Source organism: Mesoplodon bidens, assembly GCF_964165515.1.
Source record: "Mesoplodon bidens genome assembly, chromosome: 1".
Lineage (NCBI taxonomy): Eukaryota > Metazoa > Chordata > Mammalia > Artiodactyla > Ziphiidae > Mesoplodon > Mesoplodon bidens.
The window spans coordinates 61,789,807-61,814,267 of record NC_138176.1 but is presented as its reverse complement, the minus strand read 5'-3'; the positions used below and the strand labels follow the sequence as shown (position 1 = coordinate 61,814,267).

The following is a 24,461-nucleotide window of genomic DNA, read 5'->3' as shown; positions in this document are numbered from 1 at the left end:
AAAAGTGCTCATATCTGCAATTGACCATCCTCTTTTATCTCTTAACAACAGTTCTAATCTGGGGTCAACTATGTGTTAGCCTCTCTCTTCCAGTATCAAGTATTCGCAGATAAAAAAACAACATATAATGGAAAGAACCAGAGTGTTCCCTGGGAACAACTACACGACTACAATCCAAATTTAACCAGTGTTACTCACACATTCACAGGGTTGCCAGATAAAATATGGGATGCCAGATAAATTTGAATTTCAGATAATTAATTTTTTTTCCTCCAATAAGTATGGCCCCTATTTCATTGTTTATCTGAAATTCAAATTTACTTGGGCATCCTGTATTTTTATTTGCTAAGTCTGGCAATCCCACACATTTACTTAAACAGTATATCGTAAGTAGAAAGTGACCAACATAGAAAAACTGGGTTTAAAGAAGGAAACTGGGATCTGGACCAAAGCTATTCAAGCCACCAGGAAAGTCTACATTACTACCAGGCAGGTAGCCATGGGCAACCCCATATGCACCCACTTTGCAATGTACAGTGCCTTGGCTGTGGCCAAAATTAGTGCTTTCAATTACTATAGGAACTTGGATTCTCTAGGTAGTGTGGTCAGCCCCTTGTGTCACCAGAGCTCTGCCACTCTATCAAGCCATTTTGGTTGCTCAGGGTTCAATCATAAAACCAATCTAGTGTCTTTTTTGATGGACGATGGCCATCAAAACTCTTGGACAGTTCCAATTATTTGTGCACCTCCCAAACAAAGTTGCCCCAACCAGACCTAGATAATACACACAAAGCAAGATATCAGTTGATGTGTTGGAGTGTCAGGTCTCATAAGCTAACACCATGGATTGAAGGGTAGCATTAAGCATGGGTTTAGTAGTTAACCCAAATATAATAATTTCCCCCCAATAAAATATTACTAGCTCCTTCATTTATAAGCTGCAATATTTTATAAAAATGGCTGTTTCGTCTGGTTTCTGTTGATATCTAGTTTGATACCATACCAGCTCAGTTTCTGTGTATACTAGGAACTCAGTTATAATCTTGTTAGGCTGGCTGGGATCCTGTCTCCTAGGTGAATACTGGTTATGTCCTATGCTAGGGAATACAGCATAACTTTCCAAATGATTTCAGGGATTTTCATATCATGTTTCAGGGTCATCTATTTCTTCCCAGATAAACTGCCCAAATTCCAGACTACTTACTGTTTTATGCTCCAACCCTAAGCTGTCACTAACATTTTTTTGAGCTTGAATTGTTTATTGTTCACTGTACAGTTTTATATACATTATCATGTCTTAAGTGGGTTATTAATAGATTCAAATATTTAAATACTTTGTATTGAATTGGACAAGTCACTTAATTTTTCTCATCTTCAGATTCCTCACTTCTGGAAATTATCTTAAAGTATCTTTCATAGTGTCATTTCAACAGGTGCTATAATATTAAAAAAGAAGAAAATAGAGGAACATTAGTTATGACTTTGGTAAATATTGCCCAGCTGTGGAAGGTCATTTCCAGGTTTATAATGAGCTGCTGTCAATGAGAAATAAGCAATGATCAACCACATGCAGCAGCTGCAGGGGATGAGGGGAGAGGTTCCTCACAAAGGTCTATGCTCAATATGTAGGAAAAAAAAAAAAAGGCAAAAGCCACAGTATTCAGGTTTTAGGAGAAGGTAGAGGACTGGCTTTCACCAATGCCCCGCTTCTGCCTCAGTTTCAATGCTCGTCGCTTACAGGCTTGTTCTCTGATTCAACCCAAGACCTGAAAGTGGTCCTTGAGATGGGGTAAGATATTATTTTTGCATTTATACATAATATTAAGGTTTTTTTTAACCTGAGTGAAGATGTGAGTTGAAAGGATTTTTACATTGTGCCACAAAAGTTTATTTTTGAATATTTTTTAGAAATGAACAAAATTCTCTTGGAATTAAATGGATTACATCTTACGTCACGTGTGGGCTGGAATAAAAGTGATTAAGTTCAGGATTGACATTTTAAATGAAACATGTATATTCCTAGTCCATTTGATAATGGGTCTTCATTGGAGGCTACATTTTAAACTGACTCCACAGTTTAGAAGCAACTATAGTACTGTCTGCCTGTTACATTGTTATTATAAATCATTATTTTAAAATCAAGTATTCTTTTTCCATACCTTATTGAGAAGGGCTGGTCATAGCTCTTACAGCTAAGAGGAGCTGGGTAGATCAGATCACTGTGATACGTTTACCCTCTCCCTTTCCTTAGTCTCATTTCCAAAAATTTTATAGTATATAATCCCACTGCTGCCACCAATACAAAGAGATTAGAAGATTATATACAAGGATCACACTTAAACATGTAGCCGTTAACTAAATTTTGTTCAAAACTGGCAAAGATACACCACAGAGATTTTCCTTTTGATGACGGCAAGTAGACACAGAAGAAATACCTGGTGGTTGGTGTCAGTTAGTGTAGCTCCTTCAATTTTCCTCAGTCCAATGGATACCACTCATTAGTAGAATTTATGTGCCAGCAGCTTGTATAAAGTTGTCTCATGAAGTCTGAGTAGTTATCCAGACTTTCTGGGCTTTTATACAAATACCCCAGTCATATGAGCATAACACTTCTGGTCCTGATCTTTGTCTGCCACTGCCTTGTGAATTTAGTATATACAATTTAAATCTGTGTATAAAATACCTATTTATTTTATGTATTCCCTTAGCTGACTACCTCTTGTGGGGTTTAATTGTTGGAGTGTGCTCTCCATCTGAATTCCCACTACACTTCGATGACTGTCTCATTTTCAAATATTTAAGGGCCAGTGTAAGGAGTAAGCTTAAATTCTGTGACCCTAGCTCACAGTAAATGAGCATCAATGGCCAAATGCCTCGGGGTAATTCACATTGGTTCAATTTATTTTAAAACTGATTTCTTATGTATATCATGATTTAATTTTGCACTCCCAGTGTCTGGATTATAGTAGGCATTCCATAATGTTATTAGATGAATGACTAACTTTCTATTTAAAACTAATGGGCTGCTCCAAAAGATATTGAATTCTCTAACAATGGAGCCAAAAGTAGAAAATCATTTATTATGTAAGAGAATTTATGTTTTCAGTAAGAAAACAACCCAAGTGACTTCTAAAGTCCTAATTGCTTTAAGAATCTACTCTAATATCAAAGCACTGTTTTCACCATAGAGAAAAAGTTTTAGATGGATAGTTGTGATTGAAGTCTCAGCAAAATAATTCCCTAAAGGTGACCTAACATCTGCCCTCCTCCTGCCATGTCTAGATTTCTTCTGTTAGGAAGCTGATGGGCTTAAAAAAACACGTTTATGGTCTTCTGGGCTCAAGGTATCTGGACTGCATCAACAAAAAGAGACTATCCGCACCAAGACAGAATAATACCTTTAAATAACATTGATGTCTGTTGGTTTAGAAATTGTTTCCTCACTCTTTTGATAAATATTTATATAAATAGGGAATAAACTCATCCTTCTTTATCCTAATTATGGGGACTGCATTTAACCAAAGGCCCATGGCGGGAGAGTGTGAAGGTGGTAAATTCACCCCTAACCCTACACCATGGCGCACAAAAAGAAGTAAAGGCTTAAGGCTTATTTAGGTACCTATCATTTTGTGCAACCTGGAATTACTTATACACAAACAAATGGGTTCAAATCTGGGTCTTGACTGCATATCTGACCCTTTCCTCTTCAAGTATGTTTCTTTTCTAGAGCTGCCAAGTCACCTCCTATCAGATATACTGTATCTCTATGGACTCTGTTCAGCACTTGGTGAATGTTGAATATGCCTTAAGCAAAGCAGAATCTATTTCATTCATGAAGAATAAATGACCATACTCTGTTCAGCATGTACAAAGCTGTTGGTTTATTCAGCTGGGAAGCTGGGGAAAGGCTTCCTTTGGGAATGAACAGCAAAAATGCGTTCATGAACAAGGCACTTTTACACACACACACACACACACACATGCACACACACAGAGGCACATATTATGGTTACATAAACAGCAACAGATTTTAATTTTTAGACCCCTCTACCTCTTCCCAACTTCCCCTAAAAAAAAAAAAAAACAGAAACAAAGAAAGAAACAGGTTTTTGTAACATTTTAAAAACCAACTTCATAGAACATCTACATAGGAACAGTTACTGATACATTCAGTTACACTAACATTATATGGTTTCAGTTCAGTAACAAATTTTCCATTAACAAATATTTTTTCCTACCTACTATAATTCCCTCCTTTTTCCTTAAGAGGAGACAACCAAGGTTCAGCAGAAACTACTCATTAGGTTATAAACATTCTCCTCTCTCCTTAAAGTTGCTATACATTTATAGAATTTGTGATTCCATTAATGCTTCAATTTTTTGATGCCACACTGTATACAGCACTTAATTATGGAGAATAGGAAAAAGCAAAACTAAAATAAGGAAGGATATATGATATATCTTTAACAATCTGTTTTCTGATTCCCTTTAGATACCCAGTCAACTAGGATCACACAAAGGTTTCACTCTTTATTGTAGGTGTGTGAGAAGACTTACTGGTCTCATGCATTTTATGTATGTTGATTTCTACGTTTTGACTCATCTAAATAAACACAGCAAGATTCATTTACAAGGGTACATATGCTTTCTATTCAGCCAGAGAAAAAGTCTAAAGCTAGATGTAGAAAAACAATGATGCTAAAAAACTCTTCAACTTTAGACTGTATTAGGCTGAGATTTTCTGCAGTAAAGTTCCTGAAAAGTTTGCAATGGGCGTGGAAAGTGCATGAAGTACTGCTCCAGGGAACATCATACAGATGAAATACTTTAATCCACTAACATAAATCCTCTCTTAATTTTTTCCCATTGGTCTTTGGAATGGGTTTTATTTGCTCTTGACTAAGGTCTGGATGCCAAGATGCAGGAAATATACTGCCTACGGAACAGGTGTCTGTTTAATCCCCAGGTATGATCTTATAAGCCACTTTAGCTAGAGACCGCCTGGTGGGAGCCTATAAAATGTTTATGCTGTAACGGCAGGTTCCATAATAGGTTTGGAGCAGTGTAGGCTACTACTACACTACTGCACTCCCTCCCCCCAAAATAGGAACTCCTAAAGGGTGCCATATGTAGGTCTACCAATATAAAAAGTGGGAGATAAATCCAGATTCCCACCATTTTCTTTTATCTAGTTATTCAATTTAACTCAGCTACCTCCCTAAAAGTGAGTATCAGAGAAAAGTATGCTCAGAAGGGTGTTACTGGGAGTAGCTAACTTACCACTTTCCACAATGGCTATTCTGAAGGTTGGGTGACAAATGGGGTAGTGGCCTCCTTTTCCTTCCCATTAATAATTAGGTATCTAGTTAAGTCCATTAGACAGGCAGAGTAAACTGCGGGGAGAATTAAGTGTGGAGAATAGTCAACTTATCTCTTGTAATAAGGTCCCTTTTGACTAATTCTCTACTGAAGTTCTCATTTTAACCACAGGGTCTTTCAAAGTGAATGCTCACAATGCACATCTTCTGTAGTTGAGTTACAGGACTCTTGGGTATTATATTCAGTACTTGATCGTATTTTGGCATATCAGGACAGTTTGGTTGAGAAGATGTTTGTTAGTTCCTCAACTGTGGGCCGTGTAACTGTATTCCTTTCTCAACTGGCAACACGAGAGATATGAGAAGGAATGGTGGATCTTTATAGTGATGCAGTTAGGAGTTTGTTAACTGCCTTTTGGAAGTCAGTGTAGGAGTAAGTAGTGTTGATGGGTTCAGTGCGGGTTGTTTCCTTAACTGTTTTAGTTAACCAGCCACAGCAACAACCAGAAACACATGAATTAGGAATTTGTTTTAGGTACTCAGGTATGGGAGTGGCTCTACTCAATGTTCGGCTTAACTGTTTGGTGGCAAACTGCAGTGCCCCATTTAGAGTGGCATGATCTCTAGAAAGCCGGCTGGGACTCATAAGGGGCTTTTGAAAAGGTGGGACTCCACAAGAAGCTAGAGGAGGCCATTCAGGAATTGGTTCCAGTTTGGGTACACAATGGGAGCAGTGGGAGAGTCTTAGTCCTATCTCTCGTAGTATATGGACTGGTGTGCTAGCATCCAAGAGTTTAGCATGATACAACCAGGAATTAGGATTTAAAGGTTTCCAAGTTGTAGAATATTTTAAAAGGCACTTAACCTGCCAGGCAAGACTCTCAAGAGGTGTTAGGTTGGGCACCACAGGGTCCTCTTCTTCAGAGGAATCCCACTCTTCCCCAGAACTCTCATTTAGGTAGTTAGCATTTTCTTCTTCCTCACTTTCTGATTCTGATAAGGGGTCAGGAGAGGGATTTCTAGGACCCATTAGAATAGAACAACAGTATAGAAAAAAAGGTACCAGAAAAAGGTAACAATCTAAGCCAGTAAAACACTAACACTGGCAAATAGAAGCAGAAGATGAGAAATCCTTTCAATAGGATTCATTTGTCTGTTTCTCAGTCTGTTACACACACACAGTATGCCTCTGGCTCGCACCACTGTGCAGTTCTTCAAGATTATGTTGTATATTCTTCACTTACAAAGAAGACAGCTCAGTTCTCAGGACCAGTTCAGTGTGTAAAATTTAGTCACTTACCAGTGGCACAGGTCAGAGTCTCTCCTTCAAATCCTGGCTACCCAAGAAGAGAAGGGGTCCTCATCTAGGCAAGCTGATTTTCTTAGCATGGTCTCAACTGGTTGTGAAATTATGAAGAGACACTTTGTGTACTCTTTTGTTGCTGGCAGGGATATTATATCTATTTTGTAATGAAAAGAAACTCAGTGGTCGCCTTCTTTGTCCGCTGGTGCAGCAACTTTTGTGCAGGGGGATGGTGGGACGAGTTGTCAAGGATCTGTCTGGTGTGCACGGATCCGATGTTTTCCATAGGTGGTGCAAATGTCCTTGGGAACTGGTGACTTAGTTGTTGGACTATCTGGAAAGGTAGCCTTAACCTGTGAATGAGAAGACTAGAGACATGATATTAAAGCCTGAAAGCACTGGGTAACATTATTATCCATCTAACTTCACAGACTATCCAAGCACATGATGTTGAGCAAGAAGCCGTATCAGCTTTCCCATCTCTAGCACATAGGTTTAGGCAGAGTTTCCTACTGGGAATGGACCCTACCATGACAAAATTGGGAAGGAGAGCCTGGGGCCACTTTAATCTTTTCTTGGAACATATCTGGGCTAGTTTGTTTTTTATCATGCAGTTCTAGCCCAGGAAATTACTTCTGCAAAAGCAGATCCCTTATGCCCCAAACTCCAAATAGGGAGCTATAAAAGATATCTTTTTTAATCTTTAGAGGTGCTTGTTGGGATTAGTTCTAGGGGACCTGTGCTGGTTGTAGAGTTCTATACGTTAGAACTCTTGCTGGGACCCCAGAGGTTGTGGTCCTATGACCATACTCAACAGATAATGAGGGAAGATGGCAGGTATAAATCTTAATATAGCAGGAGTTACAATGAATACAAACAGCTTAAATTGATAATTAAAAGGCTGACACTCAGACTGGATCAACAAAACAAAACAAGACTTAACAATATGCTGCTAACAAAAGATATTTTAAAGCAAAAAGACCCAAAAAAGGTCAAAGCTAAAAATATGAAAAAATATGTATCAGGTAACTGTGGACCAGAATAAAGCTGGGACAGCAATCTTAATATCCAACAAAAAAGATTTCAAGCCAAAAAAATATAAGGGACAAAGATCGATGATAATACTAGTAAAAGGAAAACAATGAAAGTGATACATTCATCATAAACATCTAAGACCCTAAAAGCACATCCTCAAAATTTCTCTAGTAACAACTAATAGAACTGACAGGGGAATATAAGCAGGGATACAAGCATTCTGAAAAAGTTAAAATATTAATGTACTTTAGATATTATATTATTTAAGTATACAAAACTCTATACCAAACAGAACAGATATTAAGTACACACACACACACACACACACACACAAATAGTTCATGCATTAGGTTATAAAGTATAACTAGATTCCAAAGGGTCAATTTCATTTAGACTAAATTCTCTAACCATAATGCAATAAAAGTAAATATTAAAGGTTAGTTAAAAGTAATCCTGTTAGGAAACTAGCTCATGAATTAATAAAATGGAAATCATAAAAGATATTAGATATAAAACTGAATAATAATATAACCCCACAAGCAAAAATTTGTGGGGTATGGCCAAACCAGTACCTAGAAGAAATTTATAGCTTTGAATACATTGATGAGGAAACAAGGAAGTTTAAATACGCACAAGTTAAGCATTCAATTCAAGACAATGGAAAAGCGCAACAGCAAAATAAGCAGAAAGGAAATAATAAAGGCAGAAATTAAATGGTATCTAAAAGAATAATAGAGTGATAAAACTGAAAGATGGTTTTCTGAAAATATGAATAAGAAAAACAAAACTAGTGAGTTATCAGGAGATTTAAAAATACCCCCCCAAATTAAAAACATAATATATGCTAAAATGTGAAAACCGAGATAAAATGGCTAAATTCTAGAAGAATATAAAATACTAAAATTTGTACAGGAAGAAATAGATAACTTGAATAAAACAGACCAGTATTAAAGAAACTCAAAAGGTAACAACCTCCTATTAAAAACACCAGGTGCAAATGGTTTTATAAGAGAGTTCCACTAAACTTCCAAGGAAATTAATACATATTTTATATAAGTTGTTCCAGAAAAAAGAAAAATAGCATAAAACTACTTTTATGAGGATAATAATATATTAATTCCAAATCTAGAGATGAAGCGAATAAGGCTCATTTCACTTGCAAAAATTTCAAATATTACCTAACAAAATGTAATAGTGTATTACAGAAAAAAAAATGTCATAATTATGTAGAGCTTATCATAGGAAAGCAAGAATATCTCAACTTCATAAAACTTATAAATATAAGTCACTACAGCAATAAAATAGATAGTTTTATTAACTATGGATATTTAACCGTTCTTGGTTCTTGATCAACACCTATTTATGTTTTAAAAAACAAAATGCTCTTACCAAACTAGGAAGAGAAAGTTACTTTCTCAACAAGGTAAAAATTATCTACGAAAAACTTTCAGCAAATATCCTAAATGAGAAACTTCAGATATATTCCCTTTAAAAATGAAATTAGGGAATTCCTTGGTGGTGCAGTCGTTAGGAATCCGCCTCTCAATGCAAGGGACAAGGGTTCTATCCGTGGTCCAGGAAGATCCCACATACCGCGGAGCAACTAAACCCGTGCGCCACGACAACTGAGCCTGCGCTCTAGAGCGTGCTCCACAAGGAAGAATAGCCCCGTTCGCCGCAACTAGAGAAAGCCCGAGCGCAGCAACAAACACCCAACGCAGCCAAAAATTAATTAATTAATTAAAAAAATGAAATTAGATAAAGATGATAAGGACTGATATTGTGTAACAAAGTACTAAAGTCCTAATCAATGTTTTTTTTTAAAAAAGGTGTGAGAACTGGAAAAAAAGATATAAAACTACTAATTTACAGATGATATGGTCATCTAACATTAAAAAAGCCTAACTTATAAACTATTAGAGCTAATAAAAGAGTTCAACAAAGTTCCTGGATCTGAGATTAACCTACGACTATTCATTAATTTATTTATATAGCACTTAAAATTTTCCAGGTACTATTCTAGGAACTGCACAAATGTTAACTCATTTAAAGTTCCCCTAACAATCCTGTAAGAGGTACTTTTATTGTTCCCATTTTATACATGAGGTTTAAGCTACCTGTCCAGGGTCATATATCTACTAAGTGATAGAATCAGGATTTGACCCCAGGCACTCTTAACACCAGCAATACTAACCATGAAATGTATTACATACATCACTTGCACAATAGGGGCAAAAAAAAAACCTATAAAGGATTTAAGAACTAATCAATAATATGCGAGACCTCTATGAAGAAGACTGTAAAATTCTAATGAAGGACATAGATGATTTAAAACAGACAGACATTCCATGCTCTTGGATGGAACAATGAATATTATAAAGAACTTTTTTCCAAATTAATTTATACAATTCCAATATGTTAAGAATAAAATTCCACATATAACTAAACAAACTATTTAAACAGAAGAGTAAAATAAATATCATGGCCTACAGGATATTAACACATATTATTACACGTTACAGAAGTCACAGAAATTAAAATAGGGTGGTTAGTTTAAGAACAAATAGTCCAATGGAACAAAGCTCAGAAACAGAGCCACATAAGACTTAAGAATGTAGTATACAGTAAAGTTGGCACATAAATCAAGGGGGAATGAATGCATTTAGTATATAATAATATTGGTAAAAACTGGCTCATTACATGAAGAAAAATAAAACTGTATACCTATATAATGCCACATACAAAGGAGGACTCATGACAGGTTAAAGACCTAAATGAGAATTGTAAAACTATATAGTTAATAGAATATAATGCAGGAGAATATCTTTGTGACTTAGGGGCAGAGAAGCACTTCTTAAAAAAACATAAAGCACAAGACCAAAATATGATGAATTCAATCACATCAAAATGAATATTTTTGGACTGAACTAAACACATCAAGAACAAAGTTAACTACAAACAACAACAACCAAAAAGGTAGCAATCTCAATAAAGAAATGGACAAAGGACAAAAATATACAATTTACAGAAGAGAAAATCCATAGGCCATTAACTATATGATGTGTAAAGAGATATCACATTATTCTATTATTTTGGTAAAAATTAGAAAGCTGGAAAATGCCAAGTGTTCATGAGGGGACTAAAGGAACTCCCTTAGAAACCAGCACTACTGGTGGGATTACAGACTGGGGTAACCTTTCTGAAGAGCAATCTGGCAGCACTACTTAGTCAAACTATTGCACAACTCATGATGTAGGAATTCCACTCGGGTATATATAGCAGAGAAATTCTCCATAAGACCAACATGTATTCTGGGGAGTCATCTTTGGTGGTAAAGAAATAGAAGCATTCCAGGCTTCCATCACTGGAGGAGTGGACAGGTAACATGTGTTAAAAGCACATTAGAAGTATACATAGCAACACGGATGGACTAAAGGCATAGGTCTAAACGGAAAAAGCAAAACCAAAATATCAAGATCCCACTCATGCCATCACATAGGAATGATTTCCAAAATGAAAGTTAGTAAACATCTCTAGTTTCAAATACATACTGAAGTGGATATGGTCTGGTTTCATGTCAGTACTATTCCTCTAAAAAACATTTCTCTGGCCTCTACTCATTCTTTATCTAATTTAGTTCTCTGCAGTGTCTGGCACGTATTAGGGGCTTAGCAAATTTTTTGGAAAAATTAATGAGAGAATGATGAAGGTCTGCTGTAAGTAACTATACAAGCATGTTTCACTTTTATTCTAGGGAGACAAAAATTCCTAAATTATATTCAGGTGATTTGGTACTATGTTGTACAAAGACAAATGAAATAATTTTTTTAAACAAGATCAACAAAGATAATGCTACTAAAGCAATATAAAGGTCACTGCTTATAACTTCATCTTTAAGAACATGAGTGCAAATACTTTTAAAAGTTTATAATATTATTACCTACTTCAATCTGAAAACAAAAGGAAAATTTAAAACGTACCGTTAAGTATTTTATTGAGACAGGTGTTTACTTTTTAATTAATTAATTAATTAATTAATTTTGGCTGTGTTGGGTCTTTGTTGCTGCGCCCGGGGCTTTCTTTAGTGCGGCGAGTGGGGGCTACTCTTCGTTGTGGTGTGCGGGCTTCTCTTTGTGGTGGCTTCTCTTGTTGCAGAGCACGGGCTCAGTAGTTGTGGCTCCCGGGCTCTAGAGCACAGGCTCAGTAGTTGTGGCGCACGGGCTTAGTTGCTCCCTGGCATGTGTGATCTTCCCGGACCAGGGCTCGAACCTGTGTCCCCTGCATTGGCAGGCGGATTCTTAACCACTGCACCACCAGGGAAGTCCCCAGGGGTTAGCTTTTAATTCTTCTGTCCTCTTATATTTTTACTATTTTCATTTCAACCAGATTCCATTTGCATGATTATTGATTGGCTGGCTATACTCAGTAATTATGTTGCTCAAAGCATTCTTTAAAAGGCTCACTCTACTTTTTCTTGTTAAGCAAACATAAGTCAAAGTTTCTTTGAAGGCATATGTAAATTCTAGAGTGAACCCATCACTGTTACCTCTTTACATTCCATTGAGTAATAATACCCTCATATCAAAAGTGAATTAACCACTTACTCTGTACACTCCCATGCATAATTTACTTTGAAAGAACCATTTTTCTGTAATTTCAGAAATAGCCTTACCATACGAATTAGTTAGTTTGCTTAGTTTAGTTGCTACAATGTGTTCTTTTCCCTATAGCATTAAAAGCAAAAGTCAAGACACAGGTAAGCTAAAGGCAGTGAATTTAAGCTTAATATAGCATCTTTTTTTTTTTTACCAGTTTTATCGAGGTATGATTGACAAATTACATATATTTAACATGTACAGTGTGATGCTTTGATATATGTATTCACTGTGAAATGGTTACCACAATCAAGCTAATTAACATATCCATCACCTCAGTTACTATTTTTTTTTTTGCATGTGATGATAACACTCGAGATCTATTCTCAGCAAATTTCAAGTATACATGATCAACTATAGTCACCATGATGTATATTAGGTCTCCAGAAAGTTTGTATGCTTTGATACCTATTTCCTCCACCTGCTAGCCACTGATAACTCCCATTCTACTCTTTATTACTATGAGTTCAACTTTTTAAGATTCCACATATAAGTGGGATCATACATTATTTGTCTTTCTGTGTCTGGTTTATTTCACATGGCAGAATGTCCTCCAGGTTGACCCATGTTGTTGTAAGTTGCACGATTTCCTTCTTTTTAAAGACTGAATTGTGTATGTATATAAATGTCACATCTTCTTTATTCATTCATTCATTGATGGACACTTAGATTATTTCCATATCTTGGTTACTGTGAATAATGCTGCAATAAACATGGGAATGCAGATATATCTTTGAGATAGTAATTTTATCCTTTGAATATATACCAAGAAGGGGGATTGCTGGATCATATGATAGCTCTATTTTTACTTTTTTGAGGAACCTCCATATTGTTTCCCACCAATGTGTATATAAGGGTCCTCATCCTCACCAACACTTGTTATCTTCTGACTTTTTGATAACAGCCATCCTGACAGGTGTGAAGTGATACCTTATTGTGGTTTTGATTTGCATTTCCCTGATGATTATGATGTTGAGCTCCTTTTCATATACATGTTGGCCATTTGTAGGTGTTCTCTGGAAAAATGTCTATTCAGGTCCTTTGCTCATTTTTAAAGCAGGTTATTATTAATTTTTTTGCTACTGAATTATATGAGTCCTTATATATTTTTGATATTAACATCTTACGGGATATATGGTTGAAAATATTTGCTTCCACTCCAAAGGCTGCCATTTTTGTAATCTAGTATCTTTTTTTTTAACTTTTCAGATAATGTTCCAAAAATACTGAACAAAAACATGTTATTAATCCCCCCTGCCCAAGCTGGTCAAAATATAGTTAGGCTGACCTCTGGTGGCCAGATGCCTCATCCTTCAGTAATGACAAAATGGTATGAAGTCACCTCTCATTTGTGGGTAACCAAATAAAATATGGTAAATGAAATAATATTGTTAGAAACTTCACAGTTAAACAAAGCAACAAAGGTAGCAGGCACCCAAAGCATAAGGAGAGTTGAGCAATTAAAGGCCACAAAATAAGAAAAATTCCTCCAAATATTAGTTTGTTCTTTTAGTTCACCAGTTGATTTTACATGAAAAACAAATGGTATATTCCAGTGGTTCCCAAAGTAAGAATAGTTCTACACTATCTAATACTGTAGTCACTAGCCCCATGTCTATTGAGCAGTTTGAAATGTAGCTAGTGTAAAATAATTCCCAATTCCAAAGACTTAATAGGAAAAAAAAAGAATGTAAGTTATCTCATCAATATAATTTATGTTGAGTACATGCTGAAATGATATTTTGGATAGAGTTGGTTTAAAAATTAATGCCCGTTCTAAGTTTCTTTCACCACAGCTGTCTAGGCATTCTACATTTTAGCTATAGTGAGATTATAAATGTTATCAAATATATTCCATGCACTCTTAAACCTCTATGCTTTCCCTCTAGCTGATTAACCTAAAATACCCACCCCTCTTGCCTTTTCAGAAATTAGACATCTTGATAATTTTGAAATTATGGGCAACCCAACTGCTACCACATTTACTATTTTAACTAGCATTTGAATACCTGCAATGTTTCAGGAATTAGGACTATGAAGAGAATAGATGAATAAATTATGGCATGCTCATACAACAGAATTCTAAAGCAACCTATATGTACCTCAGTTTCCTCTTCTTAAAAAGACAGAAAGAACTTACAAGGGTTGTGCCTAAGGATTAAATGAAGTAAAGTGCTTAGAACAGTGTCTTGGCATATAAGGTGGTGAAATAAAATTCATATTCTGTGGCAAGACAAGAAAAATTTAAAATAAAATTTTTCTCTGCCTGTTTGGGCCTCCTCCCTCCCCTTTAGTGTGTGTTGTGTATCTGCACTAACCAAACCTCCTTAGGAGATAACCTTCCTTCTTAATCTTGTAAGGAGTCAAGATGACCCATGACCTACTACTCCCTTTGTAACTATAGATCTGGATTGTGTAAACTGTCAACAATACGTCATTTGACATATAACCCTTTGTCTCAAAAACATATATTACTATGCTTAGACCTCAAAAGGGCAGGACAGTCCTCAGAGCTTCCTGAAAGATTGTCTCACAGGTTATAACCCTCAGGTTGGCTTGAATAAAATTTTCCATTTCTTTCCTAGAAGAAAGAAATTAATTTTTCCTCGAAAAAGGGTCCAAAAGGTGTTGTTATTGTTATGGAAATATCAATATGAATAAACCTCAAAAATAATACTGAGTGAAAAAAGCAAGTTGCACATAGGATCATTCATATAATGTTAGAACATGAAAACAATACAAGATACTTATTCAGAGATTTATTCATATATCATTAATACATAAAAATTAACAGTAAATTCAGAAAATCCATTGCTGCTGGGGAGGAAAGGTAGTTCAACAGGAAAGAAGGCGTACAGGCTGCTTTGTAATCTGTTTCTTTAGATGTTAATTTTTGTCTCAAATAATTCCATTAAAAAACAGTTTAAAGACTTAGTTCCTGCCGGAAGGCACTCCAAATTTCTTTATCTTACCATTACCCTAAACTCTTTTTCCATTCTGTGTTGAAAACATTGCCGTTATGCACCTCTGTAAACAGGCCTCGAAAGCCGGTACATCTAGAACAAGCTGTACCTAAATTAACCCGGGCCTCTTTTCCTATACTGCCTTCCACGTTTGCAGACTCTCCACCAGACGCGGACCTAAGGCTTAAAAATACTGCGGCCCGCCTCAGTCTGGAGACCTCGGAACATCCTCCTTTTCAGTAGAAACCGGGCCGCCGCCCAGCACTCCCGCACGCCCTAGCTCTCCCTTCTTGACGGATTTCCGAACGAACCCCTCCTCCCCTTCAGCGGGAGCAGGGATTTTTCCCCTCAGCAGATTCCCTTTCTCACCCAAGGAGGATCCGTTCTTCTTCCTCGCCTCACTCCCAGCCGCAAGACACGACTAAGCCTAGCGCCACCAGCTCTGTTCCAACAGTCACTCCGCCGCAAGGCTCGCACTCCGGTGGATACCACGTCCGGTGGCGCCAACTCCTCCTCCTCTTAGAAACGCCACTTCCCACGCGGAAAACGGTTTAAAAGACCGTAAGCGCAAGAGCCCCATCGGTGGGGTTGAAAGGGGTGGACCCATCTCTTCCCACTCTTGCCTCTCTAAACTCTCGCGATAGTCTCGCGTATTTCCTTCTCCCGCGGGAGTTATTTGAACGCTCTGGCGGTTACCACGCCCTCGGCTGTCGGCCGCCTGCTGACCGGAGTCTGAAGCGTACCTGTGGAGTCTCCGACCGTGGTCAGTCGGGCCAGCTGCAGCCGAGCACGGACAGGCTTCGTCACGACCGGGTCCCGGCGCCATGGGGGCGGAGAAGAGGCTGCTGCCGATTAAGGAGGCCTTCCAGCTGGCGCAGAAGCCGCACCAGAACCAGGCGAAGCTGGTGGTGGCGCTGAGCCGCACCTACCACTCGGTAAGCGATGCGGCCCGCGGCACCGGGCCCCCGCCCCTCCCTTCCCCGGCTCGGCCTGGCCTCTCCCAGGGGCTTCCTTCCCGACTCCGCGCACCAAGACTCCAACCTCCTTAATTTTCCCGACCTGGTTCGGAGAAACCCCCCCACCCCCCCGCCTCTTCCCAGCGGCCTCCGGCGCGGACCATTAATCCTCTGGCGGTGAACTTGGAGAAGAGTTTGCGCGTACCGGGGCGACCGGGCATCTAGTGTAGGGCCGCAGCGTGGATCCTGAACGCTGTGCTCCAGCGGCTGTTGTCCCTCAGATCACCGCCCACATTTAATTACGTAAACCTCGCCCCACTGTTAAATTGTATCAAATCACCAATTAGCAAATTAATCGTTAGGACTTGGCTCTTCTTAGTCATGTAAATACTGTTTGTTTCGTTTTTAAATGAAACCTCAAGAAGAATAGGACCATGAATTTCGGGAGAATAAATCATCTTGAGGTCCGAGAAAAATTGTAAGTCAGTATAGGGCTTGAGGATATGAGGTAGGATGTGAAAGTTATATCAAAAGGAAATTGCTGTGTAATATTAAGGGTAATACGGTAAAATGCAAACGCTGTTGTTGATTTTGGGTTGTTCTTGAAGAAGCAGATTTTTACTAAACTGGTACCAAGGCATCATATTGAGAATTCAAGGGTGTTAAAAAAAAAAAAAATCAGAGGAATCCTTTCACTGTCAAAATTCATGTTTGTTTTCTTCCTGGGAGAAATAAATTCTCTGGAGAGAAATTTGTGCAAATTTATTTCCCCTTTGATGGTTTGGATAATTGAGAGTTTACTAAATAATGATTTTAGTTTGTTTGCGTTAGGGCTGGTGTTTTCAGTGTCTTAGAGTAATGTTGAGAAAAAAGGATTTTATGCCTGCAGTTTGTGAAGGGTTTCTTTTCTCTTTCAGGTGGATGACAAAACAGGTTTTTATGAGGAGTTTGTTAATTACCTTAAATATGCTATGGTGGTCTATAAACGAGAACCAGCTGTGGAGAGGATAATAGAATTTGCAGCAAAGTTTGTTACTTCATTTCACCAGTCAGATATGGAAGTTGATGAAGAAGAGGAAGATGGTGGCATTTTAAATTATTTGTTTACTTTTCTATTAAAGGTATACGAAAACTAGAATTTCGAGGGAATATTGTAGAAAATTTTACTATTTTAAAAGGGCCATGGGAGTTTGTATATCTTAGAGAATGAATATCTGGTAATTGAGAAAATGTCTGAACGCATCTGCCTTTTATAGGAAATATTAGAACTGTCATTAAGATTAAAAAGTGAACTTTAAAAAATAACTCCAGCATTAAATTTTTAATGACCATTCTAAACCAGTTCTTACATACATTTGTTTGAAATGGGTTCTCTAGTTCTGAAGTAAAGAGTTCCTCCGAAGAGGAATATGCTCTTATAATTTAGCAGATACTTTAGACTGTGTATTTTGAGATTTAATGTTATGTAATGTGTATTTAGCATGCATATATGGATCAAGGTAGCATTATAGTTTTTCTGCAAGGAATGAATTATTGCTGTAAATTCTTGAATTCTAAATATATAGAATCAAATGGTATGTCATTATTTAGTAATGGTATGTGACTTGGAATAAATTTTGTTTTGCTTCTGTTTTAGTCTCATGAAGCAAACAGCAATGCAGTTAGATTTAGAGTGTGCCAGCTCATAAACAAGCTCTTGGGAAATATGCCAGAAAATGCCCAGATTGATGATGATTTGTTTGATAAAATTAATGAAGCCATGCTTATTAGATTGAAAGATAAAATTCCAAATGTAAGGATACAGTCAGTTCTTGCTCTTTCACGCCTTCAGGATCCCAAAGATGATGAATGCCTGGTGGTTAATGGTATGTATAGCTCCTTAAATCCTTTTTCAGTTTCACTGACTTTGTTAAATTCTCAGCAGATGAATTTTCTTATTATGAAATATTATGGAAGAGCATAGTTTATATATACACACGCACATACATATATGTAAAAATATATGATTAAAAAAAAATACCCAAGTAGCCACCATCCAACCTAAAAAAAAAGTAGAGCATCATCAATACTTCTGAAGCCTGTCTTATGTCCCTTTCTAGTTATATCACTCTCCCTCCGAATTAACAAATATCTTGAATTTTGGGTTCCCTTTTGTTTGTTTGTTTAAACAGTTAACCACATGTATATACTTCTAAATAATGTTTAAGTTTTGCATATCATTTTGTATGTTTTGTGGATCATACTATATTTTTCTGTGCTCTCAACATTATTTCTCATTGTAACATTCATCCATGTTGATATATTACTGATATACTGTTCTATTGTATGAATGTAAGACAATTTTATTGTTTCTAATATTGATGGACCTTCTAGTTGTTTCCAGTTATTTTCCTCTTAAAATACGGCGTCATTGCTATGAACTTCCTTACACAGTACATGGCTTCTGGTGCACAGTTTTTCTAGGATATGTACCTAAGGGTGGACTTGTTGGGATATGTGCATTCAGCTTTATTAGATGAGGTACAAGTGTTCTACAAAACATTTTATCAATTTATTTTTTCAGTAACAGTGCATAAAAGTGTTCATTGAGCCATATCCTCTCTAGTGTTTGGTACTGTCAGATTTTTAAATTTTTGTTAATCAGGTTGTGTGTATCATATGTCATTGTTATGCATCTTTTCATATATTTAGCAGCCAATTTTCTTCTGTATAATGCCTATTAATGTGTTCTGCTCATTTTTCTATTGGTTTGTCTTATTAATTGGAGTTCTTTATATATTCTGAAGGGAAATCCTTGGGTTATATGAATTGTTAGATCTTCCTGCTTTCAATGGATTATTTCACTGTCTTCACTATGTCCTTTGTTGGGCAGAAATTCCTAATGTCAAAATTATCAGTCTCTTCCTGTATGATTTGCACTTTCTATCTTTTATTTAAGAAATCTTTCTCTACCTCTGGGCTCATAAAGATAGTCATATTCCAGTTTTCCATATATGCCTAGGTTTATTTTGGGAACTCTTCTGGTTTGTTTTTCTCTTTGTCCCTGTTACTACCTTTATAATTTTGATAACTGGTGGTAGTTGGTATTTTTTGGTGTTAAGTGAGGGACATAATAATATGTAAAACATATACGTTTAGTAGTCAACATATACTTGATTATAAAGCCTGGGAAAATCTGAGAAGTAGAGGTGAATAAATATTTAAATACAGGAAATGAGTTTTATTCAATGAGTAAAATGAGAAGTTATTTCTTTTTAGGATTCATTAAAAATCAAAATAGTGCTTTATAAAGCCATATCAGTTTAAAATAAACTGGCTTCCATCCTAGACTTGTTTCTAAATCTTAAAGAGTAACAAGGACATAATCTGAATGATGGATTTTCCATGATCTTTAGGGTTATTTGTTTTCAGTTTTAGCCTTCCTGTCCAGTCCATTGACTAATTTCTAATTCTGTCCTTTTTAAGGGACGTTGGCAGAAAAAAATCTTCAGCTAAGATTAAATGTGTAAGACTAAAAAATGACTTTTATCATTTTAAAGATTAAATATCAAAATATGGGTTATCTATGACTATGGCTAACTAAATAATATGTTGTTAGCGTACTAAAATGTATTGCTCTATTTTTAGCATATGCTACTTTGATTGAAAATGATTCAAATCCAGAAGTTAGGCGGGCGGTGTTATCATGTATCGCGCCATCAGCAAAGACTTTGCCAAAAATTGTAGGGCGCACCAAGGATGTGAAAGAGGCTGTCAGAAAGCTGGCTTATCAGGTAAATAAGTCCAATATCTTATGTAGACATGTTCTTAAAAGACAAGAAGGTGTATTCTTAAAATACTTTTGAAAAATATTTGACACAATAATTCAATTGAGATTTTTATGGACGGAGAGTGTAGATAATTTAGGTAGAATCTTATTGCATTAATGTGTTACCAGATATTAATTTTTTTGGAAATTCTGGATAATTTTCTTAGGTGAAGGAGATATTACTAGTTATAAAATACATAAATTATATTGAGTTTAATGGCCATTTTTTTATTATCATCTCTTTAAGGTTTTAGCTGAAAAGGTTCACATGAGAGCTATGTCCATTGCCCAGAGAGTAATGCTCCTTCAACAAGGTCTTAATGACAGATCAGGTAAGTTAGATATCATTATAGACAAAACATTAGTAGATTTTGAGGTTAGATTTAAAAGGTTTAGGAAAGAGTGTCCTAAATTAGGTCAGGTAAGCCTATCATTCCCACAGCCTGTCAAAGTTTATCTACGTGTATTGTATAGAATACATTTTCTAGGGTTAAAGGTCTTGGTACTTAGAAGTAGCACAGTTTGTTTTAATTTTTCTGTGTTTTATGTATGGAGAAACTAGAGCTTAAGGCTATAAAAATAACACCAGAAGTAGGGCAGGATCTCTTTTTCAGCCCTCTTGCTTCCTTTAAAAAAAAATGCTGTCTTATCCCTTTTGTGTATATCCTCCTATGAATGTGTTCTGTGTACCCGAAACAATTAGAAATGGTCAGACCAGTATAGTTTTTCTAGTTTTTTTTTTCCCCCTTTTTCTCTCTGTTATAGCTGGAGAATCGACTTACAGCAATGATATGAAGAATGATATATTTTAAATTTCCAAACCCCATGAGAAGGCTAAGATGGCTTAATTTTGCTGTAGCAAGAAAACCTGAGTTTGAAGGACTAATGACTAGGATGACTTTAAAAACTAAGAATAAGGTTTTTCAGTGATACATGCCTGTATGATTCACTACTGCACATATCAATCATGTAATAAATGAATGAAGTCAGGCAACAAGTAAAATAATAGGTATTATATTTAGTCTAGACTAGTACCTGAAGCCCTGTAAACTCAGGGGAGAAGGAATGCAAAAATATTTTTGTAGGCTGTGGTAGTGGTTGTATATTTGGTTCTGACCTCTTCCATTTTCATGTGAAAGTGAGCATCACAGTGACTTTTCACTTTTTACAATATCATTGTACTTTTAATTTTTTCTTTAGTACACATTGTTTTGCCTCTGGTCCCATTTTTATAGTAAATGTCCCATTTATAGTAAATTGATCTGATAAGAGTTAATTAAAACAGACAAAATATAGGAAATGGAAGCTAGAGGGAGACTTTGTTCACCTGTGTTTCAAATCACTTAACAGATGCTGTGAAACAAGCAGTGCAGAAGCATCTTCTCCAAGGCTGGTTACGTTTCACTGAAGGAAATATATTAGAGTTGCTTCATCGGTTGGATGTGGAAAATTCTTCTGAAGTGGCAGTCTCTGTTCTCAATGCCTTATTTTCAGTGACTCCTCTTAATGAACTTGCAGAAATCTGTAAAAATGATGGCAGGTATGTAAAGTGTTCATTATTTGAAATATAATACTGATGAACCTCTGCAATTAAAATTAGTCCTCTTCCGCATTACTTAAGATTGTATCAGTACCTTTTATCTACACCTCTTTTCTTTAGTCTGGTGGATGTCTTTTTCCTCCTTGTGTAAGAACTCACTACTTTATCATAGACTGCTTTAGCTGCGTTTTTTGTTTTGTTTTGTTACTTTGATTTTTGCATTAGCTTACCATGGAAAGTCCAACAGCATGGATCCCTATTGTGTTTGCCCATTTGATTCTTTTTTTTTCTCTTTTGGTCTAAATATTTTCATTCTCTTTTGTGTGGATAAGTTAATGGCTGCAGTTAAAAGGATGGTGGTTATAAATCAAGTCTGCTTATTCCCATTTTTCTACTCAGTTCAAATTTTTACTGGATATTAAGATATGTTTTGTCTCCCTTTTAAATGAAGGAAATTGATTCCAGCAGATACATTAACTCCTGAAATTGCTTTGTATTGGCGTGTCCTTTGTGAATATTTGAGATCAAAAGGAGATGAAGGTGAAGAATTTTTAGAGCAGATTTTGCCAGAGCCTGTAGTATACGCTGAGTATTTACTGAGGTAAAATTGTTTTCTTTGGTTTGGGATGTACTTGTGTTGTTGTATGTGTTAACTTCCCAGCCCCCTCCCTCAAAGCCATGCTTGATTGAGAATAAGTTGAAAACCATTTTTTTGGATAGGCAAGGATAAATAGGTATACACATTGAGTCTTTCTAAAGAATATCCTGTGCTGGTCAGTATACTGAAAGACCAAATTCAGTATGTTTTGGGACATTTCCTTAAAACTGGTAAGATGTAATGATGAACATTTCTCCATAAAGTTGATAATGATGATGTGTTGCTCTTTGAAATTGGTTGGCAAACTTTTTCTAAGTGCCAGACGGTAAATATTTTAGAGTCTGTGGGCCATGCTGTCTGTCACAACGACTCAGTTCTGCGGTGGTACTGCAAGAGCAGCCACAGAAAATATGTAATGAATAAGTGTGATTGTTTTCTGATCAATCTTTCATCAACTTTTATGGACACTAAAATTTGAATTTCATATGATTTTCACATGTATATATTTTTACACATATATTTACATATATATATATCATTTAAAGATGTAAAAATCTTAGCTTGCAAGCTGTACAAAAACAAGCAGCAGGCTCTATCTGGTGCATGGGCCATAGTTTTCCAACTGACAGGGTTGACCTCTGGCCAGTTTTAGTATTAATTAAAACTGTTACTGTTTGGCTTTTGTTTTTTAAAAAGTTTTTTCAAAATATCTTTTTCTTAAATTATTTAAATTACTCTAGTTTCTACTTAGTTCACTTTAAAGTTATACAAGTAAAATTGTACAAGTAAAACATGAATGCATTCTTGTCAAAATTCAAATACAGAAGTATACAGAATAAAAATGCGGTATTTCCTCTTACTCCTAATTCCTCAATCCCATTAATCTCCTTAGAGTTAACATCTAAACAATTTGGGGTATACACTTTCAACCCTCTTTCTCTACATTCACATACACATATACTAAATGCATGGTTTTTAAAAATATAACACACTATACATATTTTTGGGTTTTTTCAACTACTATCTGAGATCATTATATTGGTACATAATCAGTACAAATCTATCACAATCTTAATAACAGCCTATCACTTCATAGTACGGTGGTAACGTTTAATTTACTCTTCTATTGATGGACATTTAGGGTGTTTTCAGTTTTCACTGATGAAGGTGTTTTAAACTTTCTTTACATTTTTATGTATGTTTGGGATTTTGTAGGGTTGATACCCAGAAGTGGAATTGCTGGGCCAAAGGTTATATTTTTTTTAATAGATATTGGTGTGTAGATTTTTAACTTCATGATTTTGATGCATTTTTTAAAAAGCTTTACGTATAATATGGATTATGGGCCTGAATTCTCTTGGTGTGAAATATAGTGTCCTGCTTTCGTGTATAATGGCCCCACATATAAGTTAGGGATCAAAGCTAAGAACATATTTGAATTTTGTATGCAAAACATTGAATCCATAAATATCTTAAACGTGAGTCAATATGGAGACTTATAGCTTGAGCTCATAGTAACATGAAAAATGTGGGAATCTACTTAGAGTTTTAAGGGTAATTATTTCAGGCTTTAATATTTAACTGGAGTATTCATTATAATGCTGTTTGGGCCATGTTGAAATGTACTCAAAAGGAATGAATTTTGATGCAATGCTTAATAATATATGTTTATATAAAAGTAATAAGTGCTCATAGAAGATTGAAAAAATACAAGAAAATATGAGGAAATGTTAAATATTATATTTAAATAACAGAGGGTGAGCATCTCAAAGACTGGTTCACAGATTGATTAATTCTTAGTTACTGAAAATTAACATATAAAGAGCTTGGTTCCTCTAACTTTAAGAGGTCAGGGATTCTTATATTTCCTTTGTCACTTAATCTGTGAGTTTTGAAATAAATTACTTGGATCAACTTGTTTTTTTCACATATAAAAAGGAAAGCTTTAAAGATCATATTTAATTATTGAAAGAATACTTAAGAAATAGGATGATTTTCTTTTTGGAGCAGTGTCACTAGATTCATTTTCTCAAGAACAGAAACAAAATTAAATGAAAAAATGGTTTCTTGATAATCTCAAATGTATTCTCAGGCATTTTGTAGCAGGAAGAGTTAGCGACTCAGAATGCTGATACAAAATGATTTCCTGTTAATTGAGGTGTTCACATAAAGAGAGAAATCGGGGATGTTAAATGAGCCTATCAAATTTGAGTAAGAAAAAGGGACACTAATAGAATTTAAAGAAAGCTACCTTAAATCTTAGAGAGTTTAAAAAAAGACTTTCT

The 24,461-nt window shown here is 35.9% G+C and overlaps 2 protein-coding genes across 3 annotated transcripts in view; one reads left to right on the top strand and one right to left on the bottom strand.

The window, feature by feature from the left end:
- Positions 1-3,857: 3,857 nt before the first annotated feature.
- DCAF16 (DDB1 and CUL4 associated factor 16) lies at positions 3,858-15,726 on the bottom strand. Of its 2 annotated transcripts, none has more exons than XM_081225424.1 (2): positions 15,644-15,726; positions 3,858-6,989 (listed from the first exon to the last, which is right to left on the bottom strand). In XM_081225424.1, exon 2 carries the CDS (start codon positions 6,346-6,348, stop codon positions 5,698-5,700), a length of 651 nt encoding a protein of 216 aa, XP_081081550.1. In that variant the 5' UTR covers positions 6,349-6,989; positions 15,644-15,726; the 3' UTR covers positions 3,858-5,697. The 2 variants fall into 2 exon arrangements, with proteins under 2 accessions (XP_081081550.1, XP_081081549.1); XM_081225423.1 differs by having other exon boundaries at positions 3,858-6,974.
- A 250-nt stretch (positions 15,727-15,976) lies between these two features.
- NCAPG (non-SMC condensin I complex subunit G) overlaps positions 15,977-24,461 on the top strand; it is a 39,003-nt gene continuing 30,518 nt past the window's right edge. The window contains exons 1-7 of the mRNA XM_081225412.1: positions 15,977-16,209; positions 17,148-17,351; positions 17,867-18,095; positions 19,858-20,003; positions 20,286-20,370; positions 21,389-21,578; positions 22,030-22,179. Coding sequence (XP_081081538.1) covers positions 16,099-16,209; positions 17,148-17,351; positions 17,867-18,095; positions 19,858-20,003; positions 20,286-20,370; positions 21,389-21,578; positions 22,030-22,179 — 1,115 coding nt within the window. The 5' untranslated portion in view covers positions 15,977-16,098. The remainder of the gene's footprint in view (positions 16,210-17,147; positions 17,352-17,866; positions 18,096-19,857; positions 20,004-20,285; positions 20,371-21,388; positions 21,579-22,029; positions 22,180-24,461) is intronic.

Excerpts from the sequence above, each read along its gene's own strand:
- DCAF16 (XM_081225424.1), bottom strand. The coding sequence starts at position 6,348 with ATGGGTCCTAGAAATCCCTCTCCTGACCCCTTATCAGAATCAGAAAGT.